The sequence below is a fragment of the Neopsephotus bourkii genome, unplaced genomic scaffold (genome assembly GCF_033783945.1).
Source record: "Neopsephotus bourkii isolate Nb327-2 ecotype Australia unplaced genomic scaffold, CSIRO-AGI_Nbou_v1 NB_1535, whole genome shotgun sequence".
NCBI classification, from domain to species: Eukaryota; Metazoa; Chordata; class Aves; order Psittaciformes; family Psittacidae; genus Neopsephotus; species Neopsephotus bourkii.
The window spans coordinates 147,749-169,773 of NW_026902011.1; the positions used below are offsets into that span (position 1 = coordinate 147,749).

At 35.6% G+C, this 22,025-nt stretch overlaps 1 protein-coding gene across 7 annotated transcripts in view; it reads left to right on the plus strand.

Annotated features, from left to right (window-relative positions):
* Positions 1 to 22,025, plus strand: part of VPS13A (vacuolar protein sorting 13 homolog A) — a 103,407-nt gene that overhangs the window by 31,586 nt on the left and 49,796 nt on the right. For 4 of the 7 annotated variants that reach the window (XM_061370296.1, XM_061370298.1, XM_061370301.1 and 1 more), the window contains exons 23-39: positions 3,489 to 3,627; positions 7,826 to 7,910; positions 8,714 to 8,886; positions 10,505 to 10,661; positions 11,042 to 11,121; positions 11,316 to 11,375; positions 11,461 to 11,617; positions 12,028 to 12,144; positions 12,231 to 12,334; positions 12,816 to 12,983; positions 13,576 to 13,883; positions 14,760 to 14,907; positions 15,686 to 15,836; positions 16,708 to 16,832; positions 17,731 to 17,903; positions 18,504 to 18,724; positions 19,978 to 20,210. In XM_061370296.1, coding sequence (XP_061226280.1) covers positions 3,489 to 3,627; positions 7,826 to 7,910; positions 8,714 to 8,886; positions 10,505 to 10,661; positions 11,042 to 11,121; positions 11,316 to 11,375; positions 11,461 to 11,617; positions 12,028 to 12,144; positions 12,231 to 12,334; positions 12,816 to 12,983; positions 13,576 to 13,883; positions 14,760 to 14,907; positions 15,686 to 15,836; positions 16,708 to 16,832; positions 17,731 to 17,903; positions 18,504 to 18,724; positions 19,978 to 20,210 — 2,599 coding nt within the window. The remainder of the gene's footprint in view (positions 1 to 3,488; positions 3,628 to 7,825; positions 7,911 to 8,713; positions 8,887 to 10,504; positions 10,662 to 11,041; positions 11,122 to 11,315; positions 11,376 to 11,460; positions 11,618 to 12,027; positions 12,145 to 12,230; positions 12,335 to 12,815; positions 12,984 to 13,575; positions 13,884 to 14,759; positions 14,908 to 15,685; positions 15,837 to 16,707; positions 16,833 to 17,730; positions 17,904 to 18,503; positions 18,725 to 19,977; positions 20,211 to 22,025) is intronic. The other 3 variants (XM_061370299.1, XM_061370297.1, XM_061370302.1) reach the window with 1 other exon arrangement.

The following is a 22,025-nucleotide window of genomic DNA, read 5'->3' on the forward strand; positions in this document are numbered from 1 at the left end:
CATAGTCTATTACAGAAAATTGTTTAGTACAATCAGCAAACTCAAGAGGCAATTTATGAAATAAAAGAATTACTTTTAATTTCCTTTGTTATAAAGGGAATTGCTTAGTCAGGAAAGAAAAGCCGTAAAAACAATGTACCTCACTGGTGCTGTGTATTGTGAACAGAGATCAATGATTGCATGGTACGATGGTGCCACCTTCTGGAAAGCTGGTGGGCCAGATTCTGAATTTTGATGCTTGACTTTACAAAACATCTCTTTCCCTCTTTACTTTTTCTCTGTTAGGTGGTGAAAGTGAGATAATACAGGAAGTACAACTCATGGGAATCAGTCTTTTTATGTTAGAAAGTCCAGTTAGGGAAAATGAGATTTCATTTCTATGGTTGTATAACATAATATCATTTTAATGTAGGTTTATAATCAACGGATCTCCAAGTTATGCTAGTATGACCTGGATTAAAGAATGTCTGCTCTTAATGAGAACACCTGTTGCAGTATTGTAGTGCTACCAGTATAACTGTTTTGGCTGACAGAAGTGTTTTTCTTTTTGGTCGTTTGTACCTAGACTGATGCTGAAAAATTTTTCCTTAATGGATATTATTTCTGAATTCTCATACTTACTTGACAGTGAATAGTTTCTACCTGTGTCTAGAAATAGACAGCTTTTTCTTCCACTGAGATAGTAATATTTCTTGGGGATCAGCTGCTACTTCTTTCTGAGTGCCTGTACTGTCTAAAAGTATTAGGAATGCCACGAAGAGCAGTTTGGTACTAGATAAACATATACCACAGTAAGTTACTAAGCATAGCTAATACTTTAAATTGCACGAAGAGCAAGTAACTGTTTCAAATCTAATATGTTGATACCATGACTGAGCAACAGCTGAACTTTTGTACCTTATTCAGTCTCCAAAAGCTTCCAGAGTGTATTCTGCAGATGGTATTATAATACTCTAGAGTCACGTACCAGTCTTGAAATGACACATGTAGCAGCTTTTTACGCAATGGTGGACATTTGACCTTTTCTGCATAATCACTTTTTGGTTTTAATGGTCAGTTAATGTGTTTATGTACAATAAATTTGGCTCTTGTGATCTGTAGATGACATTCTGTACAAATGATAAAAATTAACTGATAGCTTTTGTGTCAGTAAAAATCTGCTAAACTGTAAATTTTAGTAATTATAGGTGGCTAGGGCATTATGCATTGGTATTGCTCACATCAGTTACGCATCTCTGAATGTATTTTTAGTATACATTTAACTATTCTTTAATATTCCAGTTTTTATAAATATACATATATATGAAGTCAGCATTTTATTTTTCCTGATTTTTTTTCCGTTAATGTTTGGAACTGCGCTGTAGAACAGAATAGTTCTGTGGAGGAAGGTGAATGGAAAGATGCTTATTCTACAATAAAAACTAGTACCATAACTTCTTTGTTTAAAACAGTGTAGTATATTTTAAGGAACGAGTCCCTTAGTTTAGAGGGCGTCTATTTTACTTGAAGTTATATAAAAAGCAGGTAATTGGGTTGTCTGTATTTTTTTGATTCTTTGATATTTGTACTTCCTTGGGTGACCATTGAATTCAGTTGAATTCCTTATTATTATTTTTGAAGAATGAAATCACCAGGACTCTGTACTGGCTTTATTTAGGAAGGCACATTTCTGTGTTGCTGCCTTGAAGAGAATACAAATTAATGTAATTTTCATTTTTTGAAGACCACCACATCAGTTGAAGTGAGGATTGTTAAGTGTCCTAGATAGTGGAGCATTCAAGCAGTACATAGATAGGTCCTTTCCCGGCCCTTCTCTGTTAAAATAAAAGAACAAACAAAAACAAAAGGTCAGAATTTCTCTATAACAGAACTGGAAGTAAGAATGAAAGTCAGAATAGTTGAGAATTGATTACTTTAGAATTTAAGGATGTGAAGGAATTAAATGAACTGTAGAAAACAAGGTATTTACTGTTTGACATTTACAGCTCTTTGCTTGGCTTGCTCAGGTATAAGGAGCTGGTTTTCCAGTTACCCTTGTATTCTCAAAGTTAGTTGAGGGTGATTGAAAATTTTGGGGGTTTTGTCCTTGTATCTTCTCCATGTATTTTGTGTTTCTTAGAATATTGAGCTGTTAGTCAAGCCCAGCAAAATTGGGAGGGAATAATAGGTTCCATGCTGCTGCCCATTGCAGGAGACAGTTGGCTTGTTGAATAGACCCCTTTAATCTGTTCCAACCAGATGTTGTAATAAAAGTATAATCGTGTTCTTGGTGCAGTTTTCTGCTTACTTGTGTTCTGCTCAATTCTATGAGAAATCGGGATGGGTTTTACTTCTTTAAAAAGTCAGCATCTACATTTGAAGTGATTTCATTTCTTTTTGCCAAAGCCTGTTCAAATAAGCTTAAAATATCTTCTACTGCTCTCAGTTTTAAAGACTAATATTTTATTATTTGAGGTTGTTTATTCTTATGCCTTTTTTTTGTTATAAATATCTTGACTGATTCTGGAGTAAGCTTAAATATATGTAACTATATACATAACTAAGAAACATTTTCTGTACTTCATTTGAAGTTTTGGGTTGTAAACATTCTTATGCATAGAAAGCCTACACCTTTTGTTCCGTAAAATACTGTGTGAAGGGTCATCTGTATGATTTATTACAAGTAATTAAATATACAAACAAGAGTGGACAATTTCTGATTGTGAGGAAGATGCTTTACGTAGCCAAAACTGAAGTGGTTATTAGTAAAATTTGCAGTTGTGGTCTGCAAGGCATTATATCAAAGCAACCTGGTCTAGTGGAAGGTTTCCCTATTGTTGGTTAAGAACTTTTCTGAATTTACATATATGTATGTGTGTGTGTGTATATATGTATTGGAGTATTGTGTACAGTTCTGGAGTCCTCAAAAAGGACATGGAACGGTTGGAACAAGTGCAGAGGAGGGCCACGAGGATGATCAGGGGACTGGAGCACCTCCCATATGAAGACAGGCTGAGAAAATTGGGGCTGATCAGATTGGAGAAGGCTGTGTGGAGACCTCTTAGCAGCCTTCCAGTATCTGAAGGGGTCCTATAGGGATGCTGGGGAGGGACTCTTCATTAGGGACTGTAGTAATAGGACAAGGGGGAACGGGTTAAACCTTAAACAGGGGAAGTTTAGATTGGATATAAGGAGGAAGTTCTTTACTGTAAGGGTGGTGAGGCACTGGAATGGGTTGCCCAGAGAAGTTGTGAATGCTCCATCCCTGGCAGTGTTCAAGGCCAGGTTGGACAGAGCCTTGGTTTAGTGTGAGATGTCCCTGCCCATGGCAGGGGGGTTGGAACTTGATGATCTTAAGGTCCTTTCCAACACTAACTATTCTGTGATTCTATAGGTAATATATTAAAAGCCACAAAATGGTTAGATGAGTGATTTCCTGACCAGTGAGAAAACTGATGCGAAGTTTGAATGAAATAGTTTTAAGATAACTTTCATTGTTTACGAAACAGGTTCAAATTGTCTGGACAGCTGCCATTACTCTCTATCCAAATATCAGACCAGAACCTGACACGCATCTTGGAGCTAATTGATAGCATTCCTAAGCCAGAAAGTGCTCCTGCTACCAGTACACTTCCAAAAATAACTGAGGTAAGGTTTTTAAAAAAATACTTTAATTACAGCTATCAGAAAGATGCTTTCTTGCTGTTAGTTGCTATTTGCATTTTTTAAAGGAGCACCAGAGAGTTTAGAACAAGCATTTCCTGAGTACTTTTTGAAAAAACAAAGTATAGAAATTTTGCTTGTTAGTTAGTTGTCTCCAAACTTCTGCTACTCTGGGTTATTACTTTGTAGTACATATTGTTCTTGATTAACAAACATATCCACTTTTGTTGAGGATTAGTTTAATAGTACCTTCAAATTTATACACATATCTTGAGTGCTGCAGAACTTGGGTTCAGCTATTTTGTTTAGCAAAGAAAAGTTTGAAACCTTGTGATTTTGAAAGTTGAAGTTGCACATGGATTAGCCTGGAGTTTAAGAAACCCCACAACCCAACAACAAAGAACAAAACCTGCAAAATACCCCATCTGTGGCTAATGTTGGCTACACAGTGCCTGGCAGCCAGCTGATTCCACTGCTCTTCCCAGCTTTTTCTTTTTCAGTGATAGCAACATACCTCAGTGGGCAGCAGTTTTGCCTTGCAATTTAAGGCTTAGCAATGTGGCATGTGTTCTCTCCCTACTTCCCCATCCCCTTTCCTTAGTAAAAATGGTTTGGGTCACTGTTCCATGCTTTTTTTGGGATAGAGGATTGGCACTTTCCTGTTTCTATTCCTGAAGAGTGTGTTTTACCATGTGATATGAACTGTTTTTAACAAAACCAAGAAATTAATTCTGAGTTGCTAATTTTTAACATGGCTCTAGTCTGTGTGATCTGGCTGTGTTTTATATAGCTTTAAAGCAGTCTTCTCATTTGAACATACCTGAAATCTCAAGGTCAAAGATAAAATTTGCTGTCCATTTTTCTGTCGTTTGTAAATGCTTCTTATTATCTGTTACTTAATCTTTTGTATACTTTATTCTAAAGGAACGATGGTCGTCTTTCATTTTTGTTTATTTTTAAAGATTACTTGATTATTATCTTTCCATTATTATACTAATTATTCTGTTATGTCACTGATGGCTATTGCTGCAGTTTTGGTGGTGTTTTCTGTTGGTTATGTTAGCACAAATATTATAACTGTAAACGCACATGACTAGACATGCATACTTATACAAAGTATATATAGACTGAAGATTGTTCCACTTCAATATGTAGTTCCTACCATCTCTTTAGTGGTCATGTTATGATCTGCTTTTTCACTTCATGTGCTAATAATAGTATTCCTAGCCAAATGGTGCCCTAGTCTCTGTTGTTTTGACAAATAATTACTGACAAACTTTCCTCAAGAATAAGTGATGGGATTTTAGTTTTACATAAATAAAATCTGCATATGTAAGATGATTATCCTGTACTTCATAACATTACCTGTACTCAAATTTAATTATAGTATTCAGCTATGACAGTTAAAATAATATAACTTTGTGCTTAGTATTAGCTTGTACATGTACAAGATGAGTTAAGACTGTTGAGCCAGTATGAATGTATTCAAATTTTATGCAGCATCCGTATTAAAACCTGTGGTTAACTCTGTCTGCTCAAGCTTCTGTCTGCAGCAGAGCTTGACAGACACTAATTGCTGGTGTTAAATTCAGTTAATTTGAGAGGGTTTGCTGCTTTGCTGGTTGCAGATACACTCCCATGCTTTCATCCTCGTAGCTGAAATTCTGAGCTTTGTTGCCGTCACATCACTTCTGAACCAAAAAGGATGTGAAATCCTTTTTCAAAGCTCTACATGTGAACTTTATGCTTTAATTTTTGAGTTAGTGGAGGAATTGTTCTGGGAAAGTGAAAACAGAAGGCTCTTCAGAACAGATAACCTGTAGTTTTTTGCACACTGCAATTTCTTATGCTTTAGTACGGGAAGGCTCTTCAGTGTGGAAGGTTTTATTTCTCATGATTTGATACTGTAAAATCAAGTCTCAGTTTCTTCTCCTTGTCTTCTTAGAACAGGAAAGTGTTACAGATGAGACACTTTTCACAGTTACAAGATGCTTAGAGATTCAGTGTAATTATTACTTATAGACATGGATATATATATTCAGTAAGGTCAAATTATGTAGGCTGGAGATGGAGAAGGGAGGGTGGTGAAATGTGAAGACTGAGATGAAAGTGTAGCATTGGAGACAATGTACAAATACGAATGTTTCTTTGTTGCCATAATACTTAGGTTTCTGTAAGATACAGTGAATTACTGAATAATTGTCCCCAACTGGGCTTTGAAAGTAGCAGTAAGGGGTTGGCTGGAGGGGAAAGAACAGCTGTTGTTTGTGCAGTTCGAAGCCAAAGGCCCTTGAGAAGAACAGAGGCACACAGACAGTGTACACATTTCTCCTTGCTTTAGAACTCTGTGCAAGGCACACACATTCTACATGCATGTGAGAACGCAAGTGAGAATTGTTTGCAAAATTAAACCGAGACTGCTTTCTGACGCTTGATGGGAAATCTGGCTTTAGTTACCTTCACAAAGACAATTTAGTTGTTATATATGATATCATATAAAATGAGGTTTTTTGTCCTTTTCTCCACTCCAGTGGCAAAGCAGTGACATTTCATACATTCCAGTTACCTCTCTGCATTGTGCATAGCTCTGTCTCACTAGCATCTGTTTTTCCAGATACATAAAGAAATGAGATTGACAGCAAAGGTCAGTGCTGGGTCCTGCACTTGGGCCACAACAACCCCATGCAGTGCTACAGGCTTGAGGAAGAATGGAAAGATTCTCTGCGGAAAAAGACCTGGGACTGTTGGTTGACAGCCAGCTGAACATGAGCCAGCTTGTGCACAAGAAGGCCAACACCATCCCAGCTTGTATCAGAAATAATGTGGCCAGCAGTGCTAGGAAATTGACTGTCTCCCTGTACTCAGTACTGGTGAAACTACACCTCAAATACTGAGTTCCGTTTTGGGCCCCTCACTACAAGAAATATACTGAGGTCCTGGAACATGTCCATAGAAGGGCAGTGAAGCTGGTGAAGGGTCTAGAGCATTAAGTTTTCTGAGGAGTGGCTGAGCGAACTGGGGTTGTTTAGTCTGGAGAAAAGGAGGCTCAGGCCACGAGGATGGTAAGGGGGCTAGCGTACCTTTCATACGAAGACAGGCTGAGAAAGTTGGGGCTGTTCAGCCTGGAGAAGAGAAGGCTGCGTGGAGACCTCATAGCAGCCTTCCAGTATCTGAAAGGGGGCCTATAGGGATGCTGGGGAAGGACTCTTCGTTAGGGACTGTACTGATAGGACAAGGGGTAATGGGTTTAACTTAAACAGTGAAAGTTCAGATTAGCTATAAGGAAGAAGTTCTTTATTGTGAGGGTGGTGAGGCACTGAAACAGGCTGCTGAAAGAAGCTGTGAACGCTCTATCCCTGGTAGTGTGCAAGGCCAGGTTGGACAGAGTCTTGGGTGTCATGATTTAGTGTGAGGTGTCCCTGCCCATGGAAGGTGGGGAGGGGTTTTAACTTGATGAGCTTAAGGTCATTTCCAACCTAAATCATTTTATGATTCTGTTAGGGAAAATTTCTTCACCAAAAGGGTTATCAAGCATTGGAACAGGCTGCCCAGGGAAGTGGTTGAGTCCCCATCCCTGGCGGTACTTACAAGACGTGTACATGTGCTTAGAGACATGGTTTAATGGTGGACTTGTCACTGTTAGGTTAATGGTTGGACTCTATGATCTTCAAGGTCTTTTCAAGCTAAATAGTTCTATGATTCCGTGAAATTTAGATACAGAAGTATCTGTTTGCTCTAAAGTTATCTCTAGCTCTTTTTTATTTTTTTTTTTTCTCACCTGTCACTAGTGTTATGTGATTTTTTTATAAAGGGTGCTTGATCTTTTACTGTATTCACTGATGTGGTCGTGCTGTACTCCCATGAGGGAGTAGAGTTTGTCTTTCCAGAGTTTTCACATGATGTGCTGTTTCTGTCCATCTTTCTATCTGTGATGTTCAGTGTTTGAACCTGTTTGCAGTGTTCCCTGATGTACTCTGTCTGTAGTGAGATGAATATGCAATATCTGATTTAGGCCTCAATTCTCCCCATGTTTTTGATTTTGATAAAGTAATTGTTTAACAATAGTGATTTGCATGTAAAATAAGTCCAATTTCCTAATGTTGTAAGTCTTCTATGCAGCATAGGTATACGCAATAGCACATATTTAAGCAAAAAATAAAAATAATGGTATTTTCTTTTTCAGTCTATGCTATCGCCTGTGCTTTCAGCAACACATTTGTCACAAAGTGTGTTTCCTGGTTTGGATCTTTATTCATTTACTGAGTCAGGTAACACTATCTATTTTGAAGTCTGATATAATACACAGGTCAAGTTTTTTAGTTCATTGAATTAATTTGTTTCTCTTGGAGTAAGTGACCATTTGTGGCTTTGTTTTAAGTTCTGGAGGTTTAGTATTGTTGCAGTGGGTGCAGCTTATTATAATTTTCTGTAATACAAAACATTTGTATATTTTCTCATAAAAATAAAATACTCCTTGTTACTGTCAATTGTTCAGTTTTGTCAGAAGAAGGATACTTCTTCCTCAGTTACATCCTTTAATTTCACTGCCTATGGTTTTAGGTGAAGAGCCTTACAGGATGGTGCCATTCTTGGTTAGACGTCTGTAGTTGGTGGATTAAAACATTGATAGTACTTAGGAGTCTCCCATGAAATGTGAGATCCTTAGGAGGCAGAGATCGAAAGTAGTGCCACTAATAGTGACGCAAAGGCTTTTGTATGGTCAGGAGCAGTCAGACCAGGATAAGACAATTTAAGATAGTACAAACTGAAGGCAAGATGAGGCATGGTTTATGCTGTCTGTTGCAATCACAATAGTGAGAGACTGTTGATGAAGGAATTTGTTGATAAGAACTGATTTAGAGGGAGATATAGGTGGGGTGAAAAGATGTGGAGCCAAGAGTAGATATGATAGAAGCAGACTTTACTGTTTGCTAATTACCAGCTAGGTAATCTTCCCGTACTTGTACATTCAAGATTTTATAGATGTAGTCATGAAAATTCTAGGTCAGAGTATTGTAAAACATTGGCTGGCTGAAATCTGTATCTAATGTTGTTGTTAATTAATCCTTAGAATCAGAAGAAGAATTTTATGATGCTCTAAGCAGTCCTGTGGAAGACATGCCATTTTTTGAAACTCCGTCTGGTTCCCTGAACCAAACTAGCAGTACGAGGCAAAAAACTCTATGTAAACAAGAATCTTTGAAAACCATGACAAAATTCCAGCTAAGATTTGAAGTGGCTGAGGTAAAGTAGCATTTTGAAGTTTCTCTGAATCACACCTGAATGGTAATTTTTCCCTGTTTGTTGCGTCATGAATCCATGTCTACAGAAGTAGGGATTCCCAAGTTCTTGAAACTACGCTGTACGGTTTTTTTCCAAGTCACAATTTTGCTTCTCCATCCTTGTTGCCACTGAAATGCTTTGGTTTGTCTCCTTTGATTTATCCTGACTAATTTTATCGCTGAATTTCTTTTACCTGACTGTCACTCAGAAGTCATGTTACGTATTTTTGGCTTAAGATGTAGCTTCTGGCATTTTCTTCAGGATACTAATGCAGTCACTAGGTAAACTTTGTGCATGTTTCATCTGGTAACAGGCACTGTATTTTTCAGCTCCAGTTTTTCCCAGACTCTATTGACTTCACACCTAAATCTGTAACATGTTCACTATGAAATGTTTCCTATGTTATTCTTGCTGTTCCAGACTTGGGAGAAGGCTGGGGGTAGAGTATTGTACCCCAACGCAAGATCCTAACTCCATCAGTTAGGCGAGTAAAAGAGATGGCCTTTTACCACTGTCATTACCTTATCATTAGGCTATCACAGCTATGACAGTGTTAGTGCTACTGCTCTCCTTTTAGCTTTACCATTAAACCATAAAAACCCAGTTAATTTTACAAATTCTGTTTTAGGGTATGGCTTACAAAATGGTTTCAACACATCATAACTAGCTTGCAGCATACTATATACTATACCATATAGAAAATACATAAATAAAATTGAAATTTTCTGGGGTTTGAGTGATGACAAGACCTTGCTTAAGAATCATGGAATGGTTTGAGTTGGAAAGGACCTTAGGATCATCTAGTCCCAACCCCCCTGCTGTGGCAGGGACACGTCCCACTAGAGCAGGTTGCTCAAGGCCCTGTCCAGCCTGGCCTCGAACAACTACTAGTCTAAAGGTAAATGCTGTCTTTTACATTATTCACTAATGGAAACTATCTTAAAATCTATTAAGAAAAACTGGTTGAGAATTTATGAAGAGTCACCTGTTAGCTCTGTAACTTAAAATTACTTACTGGGTTTGGTTTTGATTTTCTGTCTTTGTGGAGAGCATTATGTGGAACAGAAGAGTGTATATATATTTATTTCAGTTTGAGAAAGACTGATAAAAACAGCCCATGTAGGAATTTATTAAAAAAGGTCTTTGTCGCACATGGCTGAAAAAGTAGGAAATCCTTTGGGCTGATATTCAGCTTGGGAATCTAATTCTTACAAGGACAGTTCAAAGAAGTTCCAGTGAAAGCAGTAAATTCTTTATTCTGACTAAAAATCTGGTTTTGACAGGGTTGAACATTACTAAATGCTTTACAGAGATTTAAAAAAAGCAAGTTCACTCATGTAGGTGTAGCTTTGATACTACACGTATGTATGTTTGAAGTTTTTGTTAAAATAGCAGCAAACGGTATTCCAGCATTTTGGTTGTTGAACTGTTTATATTTTTCAAAGCATGTGCTCTGTAAAGTCAAACGATAAGTGGATGTCAACCAGTAAAATATGCATAAATACATAATGCTATATAAAAACTAAGAGGATAATCCAGTACCTTTTTTAAATTTTTCTGTTTGTTTGGGGTTTTTTAGGTCTTAATTAAACTATGCCGTCGTATTGATAATACTGAGACACCTGTGTTGGAGCTTGATATCATTAAGTTAGGCACTGAACTGAAGTTAAGAAGATTTGACGTGACTGCAAGTGCTTTCCTTCGTGAAGTTTCTCTGTTGTGCCCAGAGTATATGGGTAAGTATTTATAATCTGATAATAAATAATTCACAAATAACACTGTGAATTTGTCTTTAAAAAGCCTGCGGGGCTTTCTTTTATCAACTGAGGAAGATTTGTTCCCTGAATTAAATGGAGGGGGTGGATGGGGAAGGCAAAAGGAATTCGGGAATTCATTCTCTTAGAACGGCTTTGGTAAATATGTTTTAGTGTTGATGACTTTAGTAAATATCTAACTGTTTTAGTTCTAGAGAAGAGATTTTGTGATTAAATAGTAATGGTAGCTAGTAGTCTAGTTTGTAGTCTATAGATGATTAAGAGTTGTACAAACCCCCCCCCCCCTTTTTTTTTTTCTTATAAAAAGTAATTCTTTTGTTTTTCCTTCTGGGTTTTTTAAGATGATAATGACAAGCCAGTTTTCATAATTACTACCTTGGATAATGTAGATGATGATCTTCTTACTCTGGAATACATAAAGGTAAGAAAAAAAACTGTAGTTCTTTACATTGGGGCTGGCAGAGTACTCTGACGGGCTGCCAGAGGGGTTGTGGAGTCTCCTCCGGAAATACTCAAAACCCACTAGAGGTCCCTACCAACCCTAATGGTTCTGTGATCCCGTGAAATTAGTAACCTCCTGATTTATTTGTTTTACATGCAATTTTGGTGGAATAGGCTGATATTAATGGACCAGAACTAAAAGCTATTTATCAGAATGTTCTACAGAAAATAAAGGTATGATTTTTTTTTTTTTTTGTTAACATAAATGTTTCACTGTGGGGAGATAGGCATATTGGACAAATATAATTTGTTTTTTTAGGTGAACTTTTCATCTCTAGATGTTCAATTGCATTCTGAAGCTCTGCTGAATGCTATGAACTATCTGAATAATATTCTACCCAAACAAGAAACTAAAGCTGCAGAAGAACCAGTCTGTGAAAAAACAGAGGAGAAGAAGGATGTTCTTAAGAAACTAAGTAAGTTTCTTTTCTCTCTCTCTCTTTTAATTCCTCTCTCTTTACTTATTTATGCAAGGATGAAAACAAATATTTTCTATTTTTATGAGCCTGTCAGTGACTTTTGAAATGAGAAATTTTCTTCAGGGTATATATACTTCTCCACTTCACAGATTTTATTACTATAAAGTGTATTTCCTGCAGTTAATAAAGCAGTCATGTTGATTACCATGGTTTTTTGAAGTACATAAGGACTCCTACATATGCAATTCTGTGTATATACTTCCCTTGTGTTGTACTTGCTAGTATGAGTGCACTGCATTTTGCCAGTGCTGCAGGCTTGATTCAAACAAAGCTCTGGGAAAGGGATCCTAAAATATTACATCTCGTCCTTGAAGAATTCTAACTTTATAATTTTACGTTTCCCACAGCATCAAAAAAATCGAAGTACGAAGATGTTATTGATCTCAATATCTGTGCGGATTTATCTTGTTTACGTATCTTTATTAGCGAGAAAAAACATAGAATAGCTGAAATTCACATTGAAGGTAGGAACAAAACTTCAATCACAGAGACACAAAACTTTGTAACAATAATCATCTCTAGATTTTGCAATCCTTTTTTTTTTTTTAAGGTCTGGATAGCCAAGTGATTATGAAAAAATCAGCAACAGAAGTAACTGCAAAATTGAAGAACATCATTATTGTGGATTCTGATGAGACAGCATTGTACAAAAAGGTACGCGTTTTCATGTGTAATTGATTTCTGAATGGCATATAGATGTTCAATTGACTTTCCTTTCTGGACTTGTGCCCTTTAGCTGTGATTAATTTTTTTTCCTTTATAATAGTATTTTATGCGTTTGGTGGGAGCATTATTTTCTATATAGGCAGAGTCATTGTGCCCCTACACCCAGCAACTGTTAGGCTGACATTGATTTTTGTGGAACTGTGCTCCCATCTACTCCTTACACTCCTTATTTTGTTGACATAATGGACATAATTGTTCCAGCTGAGATTATAACTGAATATTTTAATCAACTTAAAGGATTTTTGTTTATTTATTTAATTTATTGTTGAAATATTTAAAGTAAAAATGTTTTGGAAATGTGAAGTACTGAAATGGAAGTACTACATTTCACTTTGAAATTCAGTTTCTCCACTGTAAGTTTTTTTACAGCAGACACTTCTTTTTTTTCTGTTTTGCTTTTTTTCCTAAGGCTCTTTATATCACAGGAAAAGAAGTCTTCAACTTTAGAATGATATCATATGTGAATGCTACAGATGGCATTGCATATACAAATATGAATGTTGTTGATAATCGTATTTACCTGACTGTTGGGTGTATTCAAGTAGTTTTTGTCAACAAGTTTGTTTCATCTATTTTGGTAAGTTAAATTTTCCAGGTGCTGTTCTATACCATTCAGATAACATTGTCAGACCTAGAAAAAGGTAAAACATCCCATATGGGGTGGTGCCCATTTATGTAAGAAATCTTACATACTACTGTAAAAAACTTACTTGAATTGGTGGTTGGGCTATTTACTTCTCCATATGCTTCTCATTGTGGAGAGGTGGCTAAGCAACAGTATTTGCTATTATAGTTAGTAATTTTCTGTTCATTGTTTTTAACACTGAAATACAGGCAGTAAACCAAGAAGATTAATGCCTTTTCCATGAGTTCTAAATAAATATATCTTCTAATGTCCATATGAATAGAGCAAAACATAATTCATACAAGTCATATTACAGGGTTATTGCTGTTAATACCTGATTTACCAAGTATATAGTATGGAAATTTGTTTTTATCTGTATGAAGTCTTTCTCATATTTCTGGGGAGATTATCCTATTAATGAATTCAGGAAAAGTGCATAGCAAAAAGAGTATCTCAGGGTGGTTTGCTGTTTAAAAAACTATGATTCTTCAGTGCTTTTGAAGTAGTGTATTTCTTAATCCCAGGATCTGTTTTCTTTTACTAGGCTTTTGTAAATAACTTTCAAGCAGCCAAGGAAGCTCTTACTGAGGCAACTGTTCAAGCAGCAGAGAAAGCAGCTACAGGTGTAAAAGAACTAGCAGAGCGTAGTTCCCGTTTGGCACTAGATATCAATATTAAAGCACCTGTTGTGATAGTTCCACAGTCGGCAATGTCTACGAATGTCCTGGTGGCAGATCTTGGTCTAATCACCGTGAAGAACCGGTTCTTTATCTCTAAAACAAAAACACAGTATAATCTTCCTCCTGTTGTTGACTCTATGACAGTGAAATTGAGTGAACTAAAGTTATACAGGTGATATATTAAGATTTTCTTTTTAAACTTACATTTAAAAAAACATGGGACGTTTAAGTTGGAGAGCTTTGAGAGGTTATTATCAAAATGACTAGTTGATGTTGATGGATACACTATGATCTTGAAATACAACTACAAATTAATAAAGAATTTGTAAAAGCAGTTAATATGTATGATTTTGATGAAGAGCAGTCTACACATTTTTAAATAGCAGCAAATGTTTGTTTAGGGAATATTATGTAGAATAACAGACTTATGCATCCTTCACTACTTTGGAACAGGTTATATTGGTTTGTGAAGGCGATTTTGATGGAATTTTCAAGGTGCTTAGGGATACAAGTTAGTGGTAGACATGGCAGTGTTAGGTAAACAGTTGGAGTCGATAATCTTAAAGATATTTTCCAACCTAAATGATTTTATGATTCTGTACATAGCAGAAAAGATACCAAGTCACATAGCCATAAAGAAGTGTTTGAAAATGGGCAGGACATTTGGAGAGGGAGAGGGAAGGGAATTTTCAAACACAGTTGAAGAATACTGAAGAAAGAAGCAGTTGCTCTCCAGTGGAGAAGAGGTAAGAGGTCCTAACTTGCAAGAAGTTAGTGTGTTGTGTGTCTGAAGTATCTCCTCCCTGCTAAGAAAAGATACCTAGTTAGTTGGTTAAGTCTTTAGCTAGAGATACTAGGACTATGTGGCTGAAGTGTCTCCTCTGCCAAGAAAAAGTATCTAGTTGCTGGAGTGAGGCTTTAGCTAGAGATACTAGTAGTATGAAGACTGTTTTACAGTACTATTCAAAAATATGAGGAAAAGACAGAAGTCTTTTAGAATGTGTAAATGAAGTATGTCAAGTTGGGAGCATTTTCTTTCTTTTCACAGGTCATGCTATGAGCAAGGTTTATTACAAACTGAAGTACAGTTACTGCAGCCACTCAATCTGGAAGTAGTTGTTGAGCGAAATTTAGCTGCTGGATGGTATAACGAAGTTCCCGATATTGAAATATCTGGTCTACTCAAGCCTATGAATGTAAGCACTCATTTCTAAAAGCAGGTGTTAAAATATCCATGAAAAATTGATTTGGTTTTCTGTCCATAAAAATCCAAGTTCCCTGGGGTATTTTTTTATTTCGAGATGTAGAACAGATTTTGTCATTTCATGGGGAAAAGGGAAGTTAATAGCTGTCTGTTCTAATCTAAGCTATTTCATCTGTGATACTGCAGGCAGACTTTGTACTGTCTCTTACTGTTGCTAATTAGAACTGGATATAATGTTAAAGCCTTCTTTTACCAGCCAGTATTTTTCAAAGAAGGACTGGGAAAAGTGGGGGTTTACTGGCTTGTTCATTAGCAGCATGATCACCTGCCGAATTCAGACTTGTCACAAGTTCTGAGTTAGTGCATGTGCTCATTTAAATTTCACTTAAGAAAAATAAAATGTTTGTAAGTCATATGAGTAATACCAATTTGCCAAATTTTGAAATAGAACTAGTAACTAATACCTAAAGTACCTTGTGACTTAACTGTGGACGATTTTGGGCGACTGTAAGTCATACTATATGAGTACAACTTCTAACATTCAACTCCTAAATTGTAGCTTTGTAAAGAAAGTTCATAGATCAAAGCAAAAAGGGGCTGTGTGGATTTGAGAAATAAATTTTACTTGATTATGTAGTTTGCTAAACAGAGACTCAGATGATATTAATTTGGTTTATGTTTGTTTGTAAATTTAATTTTAGTTACCAAAAGTTTAATGAACTGATTTGTTCTGAGTTTAATAACAACCTTTTTTAAATTATTTTTTTAAGCTAATTCTCAGTCAGGAAGATATTACAACAATATTGAGGACACTAAATGAAAATATAGGTGGAAGCTCTGATGCATCAACATCTTTACCAGAGCCGAAAGATACGACTAGCCAATGTAGTGATTTTCATAGTACTTCACAGCACTCTGCAGGTAATGTTTTCCAAAATTACATGTGGTCTAGCATTTTTAGGCATTACTGCCAATTTACTATTTCAGTTAGAATTGCCTTTATGAAAGAATGCCAGATTCAGTTGTTTTTAACAGTATGCCTCTGTTATCTTGACGTTGTGGTTTGAACGGTACCAAACGATAATGAATAGAAGCAACTGGACTATAGAAGTGAGTTTTACAGCATGATGTATTTTAATGTTATGACTGTCTTGTTTCACTGGCAGTAATGCAGTGAGCACGTAAAAGTCTGTCAGCTGGATTTGGTAACATCCCAGTTTAGGAAAGGTGGTATGTTGCTCTCATTCTTGTGCATGCTGGTTCTGTTGCTGTTCAGTTTTAGATCTGTTCATCTTGTCATAATGTTGTCATCCCTGGAAGTTGTTCTTATTCAGTAGAGAACCATAAACTATTCATCAGAGACTAAAAAAAAAGCAAGTAAGGTTAAGAAAAGAATCTTTTATTCAACTCTTCCATTAAACATGAAAAATGGCAAAAAGTGGCAAGATGAACAAATAAAGAAGACAGTAAAGTTGTATTTTTTGTAACATTCTTGCACACAGAACTGTAACATTAAGGGAAGTTGTACATTTATGTCTCTTAAAGATGGTAAAAGTTGCATATAGAATATATAAGCGGAGTATTTTATATTCTCAAACATTGTGTGGTTTTTGCAAAAAATAATTACAGAGAGTACGATAAACATACCCTTATTGTGGATGGATTTATATGTGAAAGCAAGGGGAAGGTGACGTCTTTATAGTGTCATTAGTGAGGATGTAGGTTTTAGTTTTTCCTTGTTTGCAGTCAGATAATATTCCGTAATATTAAGTGTTTTTCTAATTTACAAAAGGTGTAACTGTTGTGACATCAGCTGTGGTGGAATTGCATTCATCTATGAAAATAAAAACAACACTAAAACTGGACTTCAGATTCGACTCTCTGACTTTAGTATTGTATAGTCCAGATTCAAAACAGGTAAATATAATTTTGGTTACAAAGAGAAAGAAACAACTTCAAGGCTGCATAGAGTGCTGGAAATTCTGAACAGGAATAGTTTAATGTATGAGCAGAGGAAATTATTTCTAACAATAGTAACAGACATGATGGAAATGATAAATAGCTATTTTAACTAATTACTGTGGCAAACGTTATGGAAATAGTATAATCAGTGGTAGCACACAATATATGGCATTTTCTGTGATCCTACTAAAAATTTGCTGAAAACTTACCTTAGTTTAAAATACAGTTTAGAAAGAAGAAAATGCAGAGGGATGCAGCCTGTTCTTTAGTTAGACATGTGTGGACACAAACACATATATAAATAAAATTGTGGAGCGAGATTTTAAATTTGTGTTACACTATGAATACGTTATTATTACTCTTGGTTTAAATTTACAAAACTTGTCAACAGATTTCTGCCTAAAACTTTAGTAATTATTTTAAACTTTTAGTCTGTTATTCAAGTTTCTGAACAATTTTCCAGTATCTGGCTGAACACTACATAGTCGCAAGAGACTATTTCTTATTTGGCGTCTTTCCGTACACTGTGTAGTTTTTAAACAGCAAACAAACTGAAATTGCATGTGACAGTTCTACTTTCTTTCGAACACTGTCTCCCTCTCACTAATGTAAACTTGCTTCAGCAAGCTGTTAGAAGTGTAAAGCTTTGTGTTTTTTTTTTTTTTTAATTTGGTTTTGTTTTTTTTTTTTCTCTGTATGTTAATGTCTTTTGAATTCATCTTTTGAATTACTGGTAGATTTAATATATTATTATTAGAAATTTTACCAGTTAGAAGAAAGCTGTATCTGACAACTGTGTATTATTTCCATTACCTGTAAGCAGGTCTACAAACATATTTTCATTTGATTTAAGCAGGTTACAAATTTGGATCAGAGAGATGACCTTTTGAAGCTTGCAGAGTTTAAATTAGGTTTGATGTCAGCTGCTGTCAAAATGTTATCAGATGGTTCAATGAATGCTTCAGTCAAGCTGGCAAACTGCACACTGGATGATAAAAGACAGTCAATCCAGATGGCTACACCAAGGTCTGTGTTTTGACATAAAGTACTGTTCATTGAAATTTGACAAGAGTTTCAAATGTTCCTATTTTAGCATTCTATTAAAACTGCAGCTGTTTCGGTGCAGGTGGTTCTTAAAGTACATATCACAGTAGACCTGTGTGTTTTATATGCCTTTTGTTTATGTTGTTGCTTATAAGACCAGTATAAGTGCTAGAAACCAATAAAATATGAATTAAACAAAACTTTAGATATAAAATTAATAAATGCATGGAGAAACAAATTTCATTTTTAGCCTTAATAAACTGCTAAGTAAGACTTAAGATTGTTCCTCCCTATGAAAAAAAAATAAATCAGTAAACTATGCTTCTGATATGTAAACACAGAATTGTGATGGTATGACTTGTTAAAATTATGAAGACCTTTAGTTGCCAGTGTATGGGAATCTACCTAGTTTTGAAGTTGAACAGTTTATGTTGATGTTTATATCAGTCAATTTTAATAATTGTTGGCATTCCATTTTAAACTCACTCTTGTTAATGTATTATTGGGGTGAGACTTTTGAGTGTGTTTCAGAACTAGCTGTTTTTTATTGTGTCATTAAATTCTACCTTAATGGTCTTTCAGAATGGTGGAAATGAAACATGGATTTGACAAGAAAGTTATGATGGATATAAGCTATAAGCAGGGGAGAGATGGCACGGTTCTTGATGTGATTGTTCAAGAGATATACCTTTGTGCAAGCATGGAGTTTCTACTTACTGTTGCAGATATATTTTTAAAGGCTAATGCAGAAAGTGCTGCTGCACAGAAAAGTCTCAAACAGTCAATACCTTCAAAGGAACAAGGTAATATACTGGAAAAAAAATCTCAATTTCCATTTAAATGTCCATTTATTTTTTGTATTAGAATACTATTTTTAAAATTATAATACTCCTTTTATGCTATTTCCTGTGTTCATGCATATAGAACAAATGCTTTTAACAATTGACACTTCTTTCTTTGCATCCTGGAAATCAGTTCATGTCCCTTGGTCTTTATTTCTAGATGAAGCTTTGTCTTACCAGGCAAAGGAAATACCTAAAAATGTATGTCCAAAATCAACTAAAATGGAAGAGACCAATTACAGCTGGCAGTCACTATCTTTGCAGTTTCAACAAAGTTTATAATGATGATTACTGCCATCATCATTTTCATCCTTCCAGAGAAAGATGGAGCATATTTATATTATGCTTGCGTATGAACTCAGCTGCCTACAAGTGTTGTCATTTCAGTTGTCTGCTGATGTGTGTTTCTCTCTATACCAGTAAACATGCTTTTAGCTTGAGTGCCCAAGGTTTTTCTAGTGCAGGACCCTATACCTGTCAACAGGAATTAGCCCATTAGAGCATCAAAGCAGGAAATGAACTATTTATGCTTCCAGGCCATTGTAGTTCACATCAGGTCTGCAAAGCAAGTCTTCTTTTTTTTTTTCTTTTTTTTTCTTTAATTTATTTTTTATTTTGTATGTGTTTTGTCTTTGTTTTGTTTTGTGGGTTTTTTGTGGGTTGTTTATTGTTATTGTTGTTGTTTGTTTTCCTGTACCCTGATTATCTTTGTCGTGTCCACCTCGTGTAGGCCTGCTGTGGTTATTTAATAGATGATCAAAATCTAATCATAAGAAGCCTTACATAGAAGTATATTAGAACTGCAAATGGCTAGATCAAGCACTACTAAATGCTGCATTACTGTCTTATGGAAAAATGGGTTTTGCCACTCCAGAGGGCAGAAAATAGGTCCAGTATTTCAGCATTTTTATAAGACCCTGTTGTAGCTGGCTGATGTAGATATTTAGTGAAGCTGATAATAGAGGTAACAATAGTGGTGATACTGATTGACAAGGAAGCTTTGTGGAATCTTTCATTGTATCTGAAAGTGTATTAAAGCTTTAATGGTTTTGTATCTCCAGTGAAGAGCCTAGAAATATTTCAGTCATTGGGATCTACAGGTTTTCTGACACCAGTAATGCTAGATCTTTAAAATATCTCTGTAAATTGAGAGATGTAAATAATGACAATTTAATCTGTGAAAAAATAATCTAATTTAATTTATATTTTTGAAGCACCTGTGCAGCCTATATCTACAATGGAAATGAACATTGTTGTTAAAAATCCAGAGATTGTGTTTGTGGCTGACTTAACAAGAAGCGATGCTCCTGCATTGGTGGTTACAACACAATGTGAGGTCTTCATTAAAAATAGTCCTGAAAGGTATAGCATGACAGCTGCTGTTAAGGAGTTACAAATGAAAGCATGCCCATTTCTTCCAGAAGAAAGGAAAGGGAACATTACTACGGTGAGTTTGTAAACATCCACTTTGTATTCAACAGGTGCTGTGTAACTTATATTATGAGAATGCAAGTTATTTCTGAAGCTTTAATCATTAGAATGTATATTACAGACATATCAGTAAAATTTTTGGCTAACTTATTTTGTTGATTTTATTCTGTTTTGTCTGATACGCCAAAAGCATCATCTTGATCTGTGGTTTTGAGGTTTGCTTAGTAAGTCAAGCTAAAATAAAAAGCCCAGAAGAGTAAGATGTTAATAATCTTTTGCATTCTGTAGAAGCAAAATGATAGAATTTTATGAGTGTGCACTATTTCAAATGCAACATCATAAATTTGGAATACTTTCAATCTAAAACTTTGTGTTAAATAGCAACATGAGTTACAGAATGCCAAATGGGAAGTATGTGTTATGAAATATATTACTTACTGTATGCCATAGATCCATTATATTAAAACTGCCTGTTTATATTTTGGCAACAGAACTAGACTTTTTAGTTTTAATGACCAGGTGAAATGTATTGACTTCTGGAGCTTCTTGGAGCTTTTCTGCCTCTACAGCTAAACACACTATACCTAGTGAAGTCAGAGGAAAAAAAAGCAATTTGACAGTATAGCCAACTGTTACCTCTGTCCTCAAAACAGATGAATTTTGAAGAATGAGTCTTTGCAGCTCTGGATTAATGCCAACTTACTCTGTGGAACGATGTAGGAAAGACTAAAGCTATAAGTACAAAGAATTAGGACTTCCACTTACCACAGCAGCTTAGTTGCTCCTCGGGTAGACAGATTTTTTGACTGTATTAATTTGTTGACAGTCTAATTATTGGGAAAGTGATGTACTTTCACTGATAGCCACAACACAGTGCAACGCTGCTTGAACTTCCATTTCTGTAGCTGGGGAATATGGCACAAATGTGTCTAGCTTTGTAAAAAGCAATTAAAAGGCTTGACACCAAGCTTTCCACCTTACAGGAATATCTTCTGCCAGAATCTCTTGTCTCAGACTGTAGAAACAAAGACCTGTACTTAGCAGGATGCTTGTGATATAAAGAAGGGAAAGACTTCAGAGGGCTTTAGTTTTGATCCTTAAAATGGTACCACCTTCAAAAATTTCAAAAAAGTACTTGAGTAGTAGAAGAGTAGAGGTCAAAAATGAAGCCTAGAAGCTGGAAACGGCATTAACTACCTCATTTGAAAACCCGTACATAAGGAAATATTTGAACCCAGGTTTTCTGTAAACAATAACTATTTCAGTCTGGGAAAATAGTTGGATAAATAGAAATTCAGATTATATTCTATGCCCTCCTTCAGTGAAGAAAGAAAATATATGATATTATATGAAGATCACAAGATTGCTGAAGGCTGATACTGATGTGAAGGTTTTATATTGTCCCAAGTTTTTGAAAGACATATCTTAGGTAGGGACTGGAAAACAAATTTTCCTGCCAATACAGCCTCAGTGAAGTCTTAACTACATCTGAGTGCTTTATTAATCACATAGCACTATTTTTATTTATTTATGTATTTATATATAATGTGCTGTAGATTAGATTGTAACACTTGGCAAGTGAGAGTATGCAAGGACTGGCTGTAAAATAAAGCTGGAACTGAGTGATTATGATTCAGTGATATTTTTATTCAGGAAAACAGTAACTGTTGTTGCTGTGTTGCCCTTAACTGAAAAGTCTGATTCTCAGAAGTCAGGGGCATAATAATATGGTGTATCTGAAGACATCAGCAGGCATTACCTAAAGAATAGATTTACTAAAGTATAATGCATTTTATTGTATATAGCGTTTGAATCTTTAATGATTTAATTA